The sequence below is a fragment of the Callorhinus ursinus genome, unplaced genomic scaffold, assembly GCF_003265705.2.
Source record: "Callorhinus ursinus isolate GAN/ISIS: 27379988/994484 unplaced genomic scaffold, GSC_fseal_2.0 scaffold32, whole genome shotgun sequence".
NCBI classification, from domain to species: Eukaryota; Metazoa; Chordata; class Mammalia; order Carnivora; family Otariidae; genus Callorhinus; species Callorhinus ursinus.
This window is the reverse complement of record NW_027397094.1, coordinates 10935904-10949176: the sequence shown is the minus strand read 5'-3', so window position 1 is coordinate 10949176 and position 13273 is coordinate 10935904. Positions and strand designations below refer to the sequence as shown.

The following is a 13273-nucleotide window of genomic DNA, read 5'->3' as shown; positions in this document are numbered from 1 at the left end:
TATGAAGTCCCAAACTCTGGAAGCCTTCTATTAAAGTAAGCTGAATATGGGAAAATCAGATTTATTTTCATATTTCGTATTGCCATTCTTGTGTTTTGTGATCGCTGTGCTGTTCATTTTCACAATCTAGTCAAATCTTTTCAGATATATTCACGTCTTTGAATGTTACTGGTTTTCATGTATATTTATTTACAAAGAGAATTTATTTTTCTTGTGGTCTTCTACTTCTTCGTCTTTTGTCTTAATGGTTGTATCAACTCTGTAAGTAGAGATTGGCAATATTTTTTTGGAAAAGGCCAGATAGTGTTTTATGTTCTGTAGACCATAGGGCTGAGTGTTGTTGCAGCCACTCAGCTCTGCCTCTTTAATGTAAAAGCAACCATAGATGAAATGGGAATGAATGAGCATTGGCTGGTACACAGTATAATTTTCATTTGCAAATACGGGCAGCTATATTTGTGTTCTGCACTAATAGGTAACTGGGACAAAACAAAGACATCGGGATAAAATATGAGCAATCTATTAAAAATGCTTTTTCTTTTGTATTATTTTAGTTTATTTTAGCTAAGAATGAACGCGTTTATTTCTCCATCTTTAATAGCAGAAGCATTCGGTTTAAGTACCCTTATATAAACATCTTTATCCATTAGCCTGTTGTATTCTTTTCTATCTTGGATTTTTTAATCAGCATGGGTTGTTGGAACACGGCAGTTAATTTCGAACTACACCAAAAATTAGCTCATTGTTTTGGGTATTTTTTTAAACAACTGTACATTCATACTTCACCAAATTATGTCGTCGGTAAAGAAATTAGCATTAATAGCCCCTGTTCTATCATGGATTGGGATTTGGATCAAGTATTGATTGTGGCAACCATAGTGTGCCATTACTTATGTATTCTGGCCATTTGTACACCTGAGCACTTTTCCAAGAATGTGAACTCCATTGGAGATGTATAAACCTTTCTGCAGATTTCCCTCATGATACTTTGTAGCTCTCAGAGATCACATTTTCTGAATGTTATATCTAATTGCTACGAGTGGCCTGCACTCTCAATAGACAAAGCAAGCTTTCTCAGAAACAATACATATGTACACATTCAGCTTTCCAAGTTCACACTAAAAATTCTGATGAAAATTATTTTCTATTCTCTCAAGCTTTAAGATAAGAAAGGGTATATTTCATTTTATCTTTGATGGCTAATACTTTAAAATACCCCCATTCTTGGGGTGCCTGTGTGGCTCAGTTTGTTAAGCATCTGCTTCGGCTCAGGTCATGATCCCAGGGTCCTGGGATCGAGTTCCGCACTAGGCTCCCTGCTCAGCGGGGAGCCTGCTTTTGCTTGTGCGCGTGAGCATGCACGCTCTCTCAAATAAGTAAATAAAATCTTGGGAAAAAAATACCCCCATTCCTCATCAGGTTTTCTAGGTTGTATATTTCTATATATTTTTGTATTATTCTCTATATTTCTCTTGTTTTGGAAACTAAGAAACATTTTATACCATTTACCTCTGGGAGAATGTAATGTTCTTTGTGGGTTAGGGTGCACTGTTGTAGGGTTATACTTTCAAACTGAGAAACTTCACAAGCTGGTCCTAACCTACTACCTACCTGTCTTGTCCCCTACTTGCTCTGTACTCAAGGCACCACAGTTATGCATTCCATTCAAGACTTCACTCAGCCTCCTACTTCCCTAACTTTGCTGTCTGGAAAATGATCATGAATGTATTCTCTGAGGCTCGAGTTAGGGTTGCTTTCTTTCATACCTTCCCAGGCAGAGTTACCTGCTTACTCTGCTAACATTGCCTTTTCCTCCCATCACAAACATCACTTGTCCCCCTTTACAGTACCCTGTGACAAACACATCGAGCCCATAATAATTACATGTTGACCTAAAGGAACACCTAGAGAAAAAGGAAAGGCACTGATCATTGTAGACTCTCTGATCATATTTTCTTTCTTTATCTTTAGGTATTCTTGAAGTTTTACACTGTGTGCTAGTAGAAAGTCCAGAAGCTCTAAATATTATTAAGGAAGGACACATTAAATCCATAATCTCACTTTTAGACAAGCATGGAAGAAACCATAAGGTAAGGGAACGAATGTATTGCCATGGATGAATTCTGGGATAATTTTTAAATATATTTTTAAAATAAGATAACTTTTAAAAGGTGTGTCAAATGTGTCATGAGTGTTTCTCATTTCTTAATTACAGTCAGGTAATGCTGTTTGGTGCTTATTTGTAGCACCCTTGAGACACTGAGCAATTATCAGTTTGTATGTAAGAGAAACTTGGAAGATACGTGACCTCGTGGCTGTCACGTTCACATGGCTGGGTCCGAGGGAACGTGTTCGCATTCACGAGCAGTGCGGGGATACTCAAATCTGAATAAGGGAATTAGTCGGCTGGAAGTGCTTTCTCTCTCCAGGTTCTCGACGTCTTGTGCTCTCTCTGTGTCTGCCATGGAGTCGCGGTCCGTTCTAACCAGCATCTCATCTGTGACAACCTGCTGCCAGGAAGAGACCTACTATTACAGACACGTCTTGTGAACCATGTCAGCAGGTAGACTCAGACAGACACTGTCACCAAATAGGTGGTGTAACAAGGAATTCATGTTCTGGCTCTGTAGCTAAGGCCTCCTGTGGTCCGCTTGTTTTATTAGGATATTTTACATACTACCCCAGCGAATGGTGTAGTTTTTGTATAAGTCGGATGGGATAATAATAACAGTAGGTGAACCAAGCAGAATGTGCTTTTATCACAAGGCTGTAAGCTTTCATAGTCACATTCATATGAGGTTGGCTTATCACTGACCTCTTCAGGAACAGGCTGACAATTCTACAGGGATACAGTTATATATAATTATGTTTTGTGCTTTCTTAGAATATAAGTAAAAATGCTACCCTTCAATGCCAACTTCAAAGTGGTTGCTATGTATAATAAAAAAGTTGAATCAGAATGTCTAAGATATAATTTCCATAAAACAATAAAACTACATTTTTGGTTAGATAGCCCTTCCAAGGTATCAGACATTCCTTGAGTACTGTGTGCCCCGCCACTATTCTCTATGCTTTCCATGTATGCTACACTGTGTTTGCACTGGGTTCAACTAGTCCAACTAGGTACTATTATACACATTTTATTTTATTTTCAAGATTTTATTTATTTATTTGATAGAGACAGCGAGAGAGGGAACACAAGCAGGGGGAGTGGGAGAGGGAGAAGCAGGCTCCCTGTGGAGCAGGGAGCCCGATGCGGGGCTCGATCCCAGGACCCTGGGATCATGACCTGAGCCGAAGGCAGCCGCTTAGCTGACTGAGCCACCCAGGTGCCCTATTATACACATTTTAAAGATTAAAATATTGGACTGGAAATGGAACTCAAGTCTAATGCCAGAGACTGGGCCCTTAAATACCAGCCACGCTGCCTTCCTTATACCAAGTAGTATAATAAAAATAATACAGCTTATAATTAAGAAAATATTCTGCGTGATAGTAATAATTTTGAATATATTATATCTTGCAGCTATCCAGGAAGTAATCACTTCCTTACCCTGTTTTAAACAAAAGTGTAGGATTTGGTGTATATTTCTATATTGTGTTTTTTTAACCGGATTGATTTAAGACTTCCTGAATGGCTCTTTGTATAACAGACGTGCTGTTTTTGAGTGGTATTTCCTGAGACCTTCACTAATCCTAAGCGTTAACATAGGGTCTAAGTCCCTTAGAAACTAAATACAACTACCTAGAAATTCTTCTGCCCTCAGAGAGGCATTGAGAATAACAAAGCTGTTTATCACTCTGCTTCCTTTACTGATAAAGGAAGGCTCTTCAGCCTTGTACCTTACCTGGCCCACAGCTTAGTTAGGAAAATGTCTGCATGTCCTGAATTAATGGTAACTCCATGAATTCTAAGGGCCCGTTATACTGAGTATCTCACCTTAAACATGATCAATGGTATAAAATATGCTGAAAAGCAATTCAGAAAAAAATCATCTTAGGTCCCTGAGGGACATTGCCAAGTAATCGGAAAAGCAGACACCTGCCACTGAATGTTAACTGTAGGCTGGCTGTCACCGCCTACCGCCTCAGTGACTTAGTAATTTTGCAGTACTGAAGGAAAACAGATTTAATATATTGCATTTTGGAGAAACAGGACCAATGTTTGAAATAGACATAAATGAACACAACAGGAGGTTTGTCCTGAGTTTCTCATGTGCTCTTCCTATCTCTTTAAAGCATGAGACCCAATATTTTTCTGGGCGTCAGCGAAGGGTCGGCTCAGTATAAGAAGTGGTACTATGAGCTGATGGTGGACCACACGGAGCCGTTCGTGACCGCTGAAGCCACCCACCTGCGGGTGGGCTGGGCTTCCACCGAAGGGTACTCTCCCTACCCGGGAGGCGGTGAGGAGTGGGGTGGAAATGGAGTTGGAGACGATCTCTTTTCCTACGGATTCGATGGCCTTCATCTCTGGTCAGGTCAGCACCATCTGCATCTTCCCCTGTGTGTGCGAAGGAAATCTGTTGCCCTTTCTCCGTGTTTCCAAAATCTATCTGCGCTATGTGTATTCAGATACATTTATTCTTCAGAAATTTACCCTAGAAACGATGAGTGAGAATATTAAGTAAAAAGCAGAATTTCACTATGGGAAAAACAAAACTGTTACAATTATGGTACATTTCCAAAACACTGTATTGTTGATGAACAGTATGTTCGAAAAGTGGCATTTTTGATTCATAATAAACCGCAAAAAAAAGAAAAACAAAAAACAAAAAACACCAAACTTGTGTGTTTCCTACTTACTTGAACAGGTGTGTGTGAAGCTTTAGCTTCCAATATAAACACCAAAGAACAGATCCTGGAAAATAATTGGAAGAAATAGATTAAGTTCCATCTCCTGGTAGATAATGTAACGTTGGGAATTGGTCATTTGTGATGTGTATTGCGAGGTGTCAGTTTATTGTCAGATGACACTTTATGTGGAACTGTTTAAAAATAAGTGTGTAGTTCATTTCACCAGGTATCAACCTGAACTTTGATAGTTGAGTATATATTAAGAATGAGTGATAGATGTAAAAATCATATCCTTTTCTCTAATTTAATAGAAGGTGCATTTTAGTTGGCTCCATTTAAAAGCTTAGTTCTTTTTTTTTTAATTTTATTTTATTATGTTAGTCACTATACAGTACATCATTAGTTTTTGATGTAATGATCCATGCTTTGTTGTTTTTGTATAACACTCAGTGCTCCATGCAGTACGTGCCCTCTTTAATACCCATCACCGGGCTAACCCATCCCCCACCCCTCTCCCCTCTGACACCTTCAGTTTGTTTCTCAGAGTCCATAGTCTTGATGTAGCTGTTTCTTAGAAACCGGAATTCATCTGGATTCTGCAGACATACACTTGTGCTCATAAAACTGCTTTAGAATACAGTTCTCATATTATTTTGTGACATATTAAGCATAGAGAAAATATGGAAAATGTATTTTTACATATAAAAAGCTGAAATCTGTCTCTTAGGGGGTACAAGAGATATTTGTTAATGCTTTAGAGGTCTGGTAGCTCATGAACGTTTTAAAAGTCAAATTGAATTAAATCTACGAGTTTAGTAATGGGTTTATAAATAAAAGCACTTCATGTTGTATTTTATCATTAATACTTACCAAATTTTCCTTTATTCAGTGCTAGTAGCTAAGTAGTCAGGAAGAGATGAGGCTCCATTTTGGATTTTCATCTAGCCATGGGGACATGTAGCTGGGGTCCAGGTAGGAGGGTGGCGTGTGTTATACACACTGTACTGTTCTGGCCAGACCAGGGTCAGAGAGCCTGTTCCCACAGTACAATTTTCCTACTGACTGAACAAAGGCAAAGAGCACTAACATCAGAAAGCCCAACAAACGTAAAGTAGAGGTAATGTCTCTTTTTATAATACATATTAATTCTCACCGTTCAGATTTTACTCTCTCTTCTCTTTACCTCCTACTATGGCCCCACATGCCGTGGCTACTCAGGTGAATGAATGAAACATGTTAACTTGTTTTCCCATTACACAGAGATGAGGGGGAAGATTACTCTGATAAAATAATGCTGAATTGCCTCTAATTATTTTAACCGTACCCACGCCACTTTTTTTTCATTTTTGCATTTAGTTTGAAGCTTTTTTTTTCAACTCGCTAAAAGAACCCAACACTCATGGAGTTGATCTGTATGTGTTACACTTTTTATTACAAGGTATCTGTTAAATAAAATAAGAATGAAAACAACAAAAATATTCAGTGAATCTGTGAATATATCTCAGAAAGGAGGCTATGTTGTGGAATTCAGGAGAAAATCATTTGAAACTTTATATCAGGAGAAAATATTCAACTGTATATATATTTTTTTAATGGCAAGAAAGTAGGTACTGTGTCTTGCCTATAGTTGAAGGTATGGTCTCTCAAGCTACTGGGGTCTGTCAGTCAGACAACAAAAAGAAGTAAGTGGCATCCACATTTTTTGGTAAGAAAGAAGTAAAACTTTCACTATTTGCAGTTGACGTGATACTATATGTAGAAAACCTGAGAGACTCCACCAAAAAGCTGCCAGAACTGATATAGGAATTCAGTAAAGTAGCAGGACACAAAATCAGTGTGCAGAAATCTGTTGCATTTCTATACACCAGTAATGAAGCAGCAGAAAGAATAAGAAAACAATCCCTTTTACAATTACACCAAAACCATAACATACTTAGGAGTAAACCTAACCAAAGAGGTGAAAGACCTGCACTCTGAAAACTATAAAACACTGATGAAAGAAACTGAAGATGACACAAAAAAATGGAAAGACATTCCATGTTCATGGATTAGAAGAGCCAATATTGTTAAAATGTCTATACTACACAAAACAAGCTACATATTTAATACAATCCCTAGCAAATGACAATAGCACTAGAATGAAAAAAGTCCTAAAATTTATATGGAACCAGAAAAGACTCCAAATTGCCAAAAACAATTTTGAAGAAAAGCAAAGCTGGAAGTGTCAGAATTCCGAACTTCAAGCTCTATTACAAAGCTGTAGTAATCAAGACAGTATGGCACTGGCACAAAAATAGACACATCGATCAATAGAATGGAATAAAAAAAATCCACAATTATATGGCTGATTAATCTTTGACAAAGCAGGAAAGAATATTTGATGGGAAAAAGACAGTCTCTTCAGCAGATAGTGTTGGGAAAATTGGACAGCAACATGGAAAAGAATGAAACTGGACCACTTTCTTTTACCATACACAAAATTCAGAATGGATGAGAGACCTAAATGTGAGACCTGAAACCATAAAAATACTGGAAGAGGACACAGGCAGTAATTTCTCTGACATTGGCCATATTAAATGCTTTCCTAGTTTTAGATTCGTAGTCAACAAAGACAAAGCTAAATCAATTGGCTTCTGACTGATTTACCAAGGTCAGAGTCATAGTAATTCAGATAATTTTCTTGGGGGTCACTCTTCTGTTCTTTTTCTTTTTAATAGTTAAAGTAGAATTTAAATCTGTGATTTCTGGTATAAAGCACATTCTTTATCATTTAACCTGCTATAATTTAAGGGTGGTGATGTTTTTTGGAACGAGAACTGGGTTCATGAGCACAAGTTTTGAGCTTTGTCTTCACTTATTCTTTCCACTTTAAACTTTGCACAGTGTTGCTACATTGTCTTCTCTGCAAAGGCAGAACTCGATTTTGGGCATCCAAGTTCCAAGTGTTTGTAAGGGAGGGCCAAAAGTGTGAAAAATCTTGGTGCTTTGAGAGCATTTAAATATGGAAGTGTGGAGGAATGTCCTAGAACAGTAGAAGCGAAAGATGGGTACAGATTTCTAATCCAGGAGTGATAAATCACACTGTTGCTGTCTTCCTTTATGGCTAGTACAGAGAACAGGAATGTAGTTGTCATCTGGATGTGATCGGTTTGCATAAATGTGACCTGAAAATGCTTCTAATTGGATTCAACGGTGTGCACATACCACTGAAATTGTGAACCTGAGGTTGTTCACTAGTGATCCTGTTTGTTTCAGGCATCACAAGAGAGTTTGCCATGGTGGTTTTTAGTCCTTAGCATTAGCATAATAATATCCCTCAGACTGAGCAGTATATTTGGAGTGTATAAATATCTGTATAATATTTTTATTAGCTATAGTTCTTGATACAAACAAAGGTATAGACCTTTTTATGTGAGTTGCATTGCTTTTATATGATTTTTTTAAAAAGCCATCTTTATTCAGGGAATTTTAGAAGTACTGCTTGATAATGAATTTATTGCTTGCAGATTTGAATATTGATAAAATAAAACTGACACATTTTAAAAAGTAGATATGCTCTACCACTGGCATTTCAGATATGCTGTTGGTAAAAATTTTGGCATGCTAGAAATTTTAAAAAGGTCTTACAAAAATGCAAATCTTGTACCGTGAAATCTATCTCTGTCTTTGCTCAAATTGAGAAAGTTTGTATGCATTTGTGAGCATGTGTTTGAGAGAGCCTTACCTTCATGTCTTCCAGTATGTCCACAGAGACTAATTAGCAAAGGAGTTTTGACATAGTCAAGAATGAGCGTAGGCCACAGGTTGGCCGGGGCAAGAAATGACATTTATCAAATAATCCTTGTCACACCTCAGCTCGTATCCTGCTGTTCTCAGGAAGCCAACCAAGATCTTGTGTGAAATAAACTGTAAAGCAAACCAGTTGGCATGCATTTGCCTCTTAGCAAACAATGCATTAATGAACACATTTTCTGCTTTCCTTATCCCTATTATTTTTATTTTATAAAACAAAGGGGACTGTATATTTGGAAAGGGTCCTGACGTGCAAGCCCTGCTGTGTCTGAGACTCTGTGTTCTTTTAAACCATTAATTTAATCATCATAACGACTCTGCAAGGTGATGGCATTTGGCTTCCAAGAAATCAAGGTTTAGAGAAGTTATGTAATTTGCTGATGGTCATCCAAGTAGTAGGTGGTAAAGCATCTGTTGGAACTCAAGTCTCTCCCTCAAGATTTCTCTCTGACATCATTATATTATCGGCTTCAGCTGACTTGTGCATCAAATGCCATCCTTCTCCAAGCAGAAGTTCCTCTGCATATCAGAAGGTCCATTTTACAATAAAGAGAGGGGCATGGCTTCTGAAAATAAAAAAAAAAAAGTTTTTGGACAAAGGATTTAACATATAGCATTAGTATGCATTCAAGATTTATTCTCTTCCAGTATTGTGCATTGGTTTGTCAGTACCTAGTCAGATCTTTGCCTCTGAAGATGATTCTGTGAGGGAAAAAAAATCACCGTCCTTACTGTTTTTCCTCTATAGGCTGTATTGCTCGTACTGTAAGCTCACCAAACCAGCATCTGCTGAGAACTGATGACGTCATCAGTTGCTGTCTAGATCTGAGTGCCCCGAGCATCTCGTTCCGAATTAACGGACAACCTGTTCAAGGAATGTTTGAGAATTTCAACATTGATGGCCTCTTCTTTCCAGTTGTTAGTTTCTCTGCAGGAATAAAGTTAGTATTTCTATGTGTTGTGGTCTGTGTCCCGTCTGACTTCTTATACTTTCACAGAACACTTGGCACTGCCATGCCCCATGTCCTGCTAACCTTCTACCTCACTCCTGGGCATCTGTGCCCAGGGCATTTCTTTGGAGGAAGAGGTAAGATTCACCCAAGAGAGGCATCTTGGGAGGCTGAACGCTTTGTCCACCTGTTCTAGCGTTTAGACGGGGCAGTCGGCTAACCCTGCCCCAAATCCGTGTCCTGAAATATTTCAAGCCTATTTCAGTTTACTTCTTTATTTAATAAGGGAAATGAACAGCACTGCATAAGAAAATACCGTCTTTTCTTTGTATTTCATTAATTTTCCTTTTCTTGTCATCATATTTCCCCACCCCACTCCAAACCTCCTCATCTTTACAGAAACTGAATGGATTTTTTTTTTTGGTTGCTGTTCATCAGGTCAAGCTATCACTTCTCTGTGTTACCCTCTCTCTGTTGTACTTGTAAATTATCCGCTGTGAACAGCTGGGTGAAGAGGGTTTCCTCTAACCTTTTGCTTTCTTGCTGTTAGCAGATGGAAATAGATGAATGATAATTCTTTGGAGTTCTACAAAGAGAACTTTTTTTTTAAAGATTTATTTATTTGACACAGAGAGAGAGACAGCGAGAGAGGGAACACAGGCGGGGGGAGTGGGAGAGGGAGAAGCAGGCTCCTCGCTGAGCAGGGAGCCCGATGCGGGGCTCGATCCCAGGACCCCGGGGTCATGACCTGAGCCGAAGGCAGATGCTCAACGACTGAGCCACCCAGGTGCTCCAAGAACTTTTTTTTTTTTTTTTAAAGATTTTATTTATTTGACAGAGAGAGACAGCGAGAGAGGGAACACAAGCAGGGGGAGTGGGAGAGGGAGAAGCAGGCTCCCTGCTGAGCGGGGAGCCCGATGCGGGGCTCGATCCCAGGACCCTGGGATCATGACCTGAGCCGAAGGCAGATGCCTGACCGACTGAGCCACCCAGGCGCCCCCAGAACTTTTTTTTTTTTAATTTTATTTACTTGAGAGAGAATGAGAGGGGGGAGGGTCAGAGGGAGAAGCAGACTCCCCGCTGAGCAGGGAGCCCCGTGCAGGACTCCATCCCGGGACTCCAGGATCATGACCCGAGCCGATCATGACCTTAAGCAAAGCCAGTTGCTTAACCAACTGAGCCACCCAGGCGCCCCTATAAAGAGAACTTTAACAAGCGATGGTCTGTTGCGATAAGGGACTACGCTGTCACATATGAAAATGGGCATGTAGCTACCTCAGGAGAGTGGATCCCTTATTAAGACTGGCCATCACGTTACTCTGGTTATTTTTCCCATTATAATTCTATTCATATGAATAATTCATGGTTATAGAAGCACCAGATTGAAGAGGGGACAGAGAAAACATGAAGTATTAGCTCTCCATGCACCAATGACCTTTTCTGTTCTGTTTATACAAATTATATTTCTTTCTACAAGCCTCTGGAATGTTTTAAAATTTTTGTTTTCCTCGTTTTTTGCTCTTTGCTTTTTATTTTATTCGCTTTATTATTATTGCTATTATTTTTGGCCTGAAAATGAACCACAAATTAGAAAAAGAATTGCAAGGAAAATGAAAATCTGATTTTATTTTTGTAAGTGGAGGGCCCGTGAAATCAGTATTGTTTAGCTGTGTTTCAAAAAGCACTGTTCAGTGGAACTTGTTTTAAATTATTTTTAATTAAAGGACTTTGATATATAAAAGACTTTAGTAAGGGTTTTTTGGGGTTTTCTTTTTGTCTTTGAAGAAGAAATAAGGTGACCTTCTTTCTTCTGCAAAGTATCATTTGAGTTCCCTTTAAGGAATTTCACTGGGAAGTTGGACATTGGAAAGTGACTGTTGTTTCTTTTTATCAGACCTCATGCAGTCCTGTAATTTTAATTATGTAGATATTTAGATAATGTCTGCTCTTTCTCTGTTGACTCTTTGCGCCCCCTGGAGACATTAAATGAGCAATTACTGTGCACAGGTATTAGGTATTTCTCCTATAGGAATATGATGCATCTGCTTTTGCTATTTCTCCAGTGAGTGGTAAGTTTTCTCGGATCCATCAATGTAACGTAATCAGCTTGTTCTCTCATCCTGTTTTACTTTTGTGCTTAGAGGTTCTTAGGCTCCAAGGTGCCCACACTCTGATGGTACTCGGGGGAAAATGTGGCTTCTGATAAAGTTCATTTTGTGCTAATCATTTATTCCCTGTGTTTTGTTGATTGGGGAACTTTCAGTACACCAGAGCTATACCTGACCCTGACATGCATCCCTTTTAGGGTACGCTTTCTGCTCGGGGGGAGACACGGAGAATTTAAATTCCTCCCGCCACCTGGGTATGCTCCTTGTTACGAAGCTGTTCTGCCAAAAGAAAAGTTGAAAGTGGAGCACAGCCGAGAGTACAAGCAAGAAAGAACTTACACACGAGACCTCTTGGGCCCCACAGTCTCCCTGACGCAGGCCGCCTTCACGCCAATCCCCGTGGATACCAGCCAGGTACCCAGAGCACCTGTACTGTCATGCTCTTGTGCCCTTGTTCTGATGGGCAGTGGCTTTTGGACTTTTTGAACCACGGCGCACGGGAACCCATCTGACAGTCATACAGTTTATATGCAGAATCGAAGAAAGTTTCGTAAAATAATGCTTACCTTTGTCAGAGCCACTCACCTATTTTGTAGTCAATTCTATTCTGTTTTTTAAAGAGTGATCTCAAGCCACTACACTGATTTCATGATGCACTAATATGGGTCACAATTGGAGGTAATGCATACTAATTTTAGGGTGCACTTTTTACCTACGGTGGACGTGGAGTTTAGTTCTTCAGTCATCTAGATACACTATTATTTTGAAGCAATTTAACTGACCTTTATCCTAAGTAGAGATTGAGATCCTGGACTCTAGAGTCAGAGTGCTTGGGGTCAATTGCCTACTTGGGGACCTTGAGGAAGTCGCTCCTCTTGTGAATTGGGATGCTAAGAGTATGTTTGACAGAGTTAATAAATAACACATTAGCATGACACTTTGCAAACAGGCACCCGAGAAATGTGAATCCTTATCCTTTTCTGTTTCATAGATGTGAACACATCTTGACGTTGACAATGAATTAAATAAATAATTGCTTTATCTTGAAGCTGAAGTAACTTCAGTAAGGGTGGTTATGCAAAGTTTGTGAAGATCCACGAGATTGCCTCCAAAGTCTGAAGTAGAGTTAATACCAGGCCTCAGAAGGTTCAGTTGTTGAACAAAACTTGTTTAGCGCCTTGAATTCTGTTTTCTGTCTCATCATGCTGGCCTTGAAATTATTGAGGGCAAGAAGCAAGCTTTGTTCATGGCTAAAATTCAGTGTGGTGTTTCTTGCTGCAGGATGGCAGGATATGTGTGGTGCTACCCCAGTTTAGTAGTAAACATGATTAGGAGGCTAGAAATGGATTGGGATGGACATTGGATTATGCATTGGGAGCGCATTGAGGATTTCCTATGATGTAGATTATCTCTACCGTTGTGGGGAAAGGGAGCAGTGATAGCCTGCTCCCTGGGGAAACTGTCTCGTCAGTGAACGCTGTAGGCAGTCACCTGCTCCATGTTTGTGGAGGGACTGGCTGTGGGGTGACACCTAAGTGCATTGCCAAACACCAACAACCAACCCCTGACCTTGAAAACCATTCATGTTCTTTATGAAGAAGTCATTAAACTTCCTCTTTTGAATGA

General features: G+C 39.4%; 1 protein-coding gene across 1 annotated transcript in view; it reads left to right on the top strand.

Moving 5' to 3' along the window:
• Positions 1-13273, top strand: part of RYR2 (ryanodine receptor 2) — a 728853-nt gene that overhangs the window by 411594 nt on the left and 303986 nt on the right. Inside the window, exons 18-22 of the mRNA XM_073878937.1 lie at positions 1972-2090; positions 2430-2563; positions 4240-4481; positions 9338-9530; positions 11845-12061. Coding sequence (XP_073735038.1) covers positions 1972-2090; positions 2430-2563; positions 4240-4481; positions 9338-9530; positions 11845-12061 — 905 coding nt within the window. The remainder of the gene's footprint in view (positions 1-1971; positions 2091-2429; positions 2564-4239; positions 4482-9337; positions 9531-11844; positions 12062-13273) is intronic.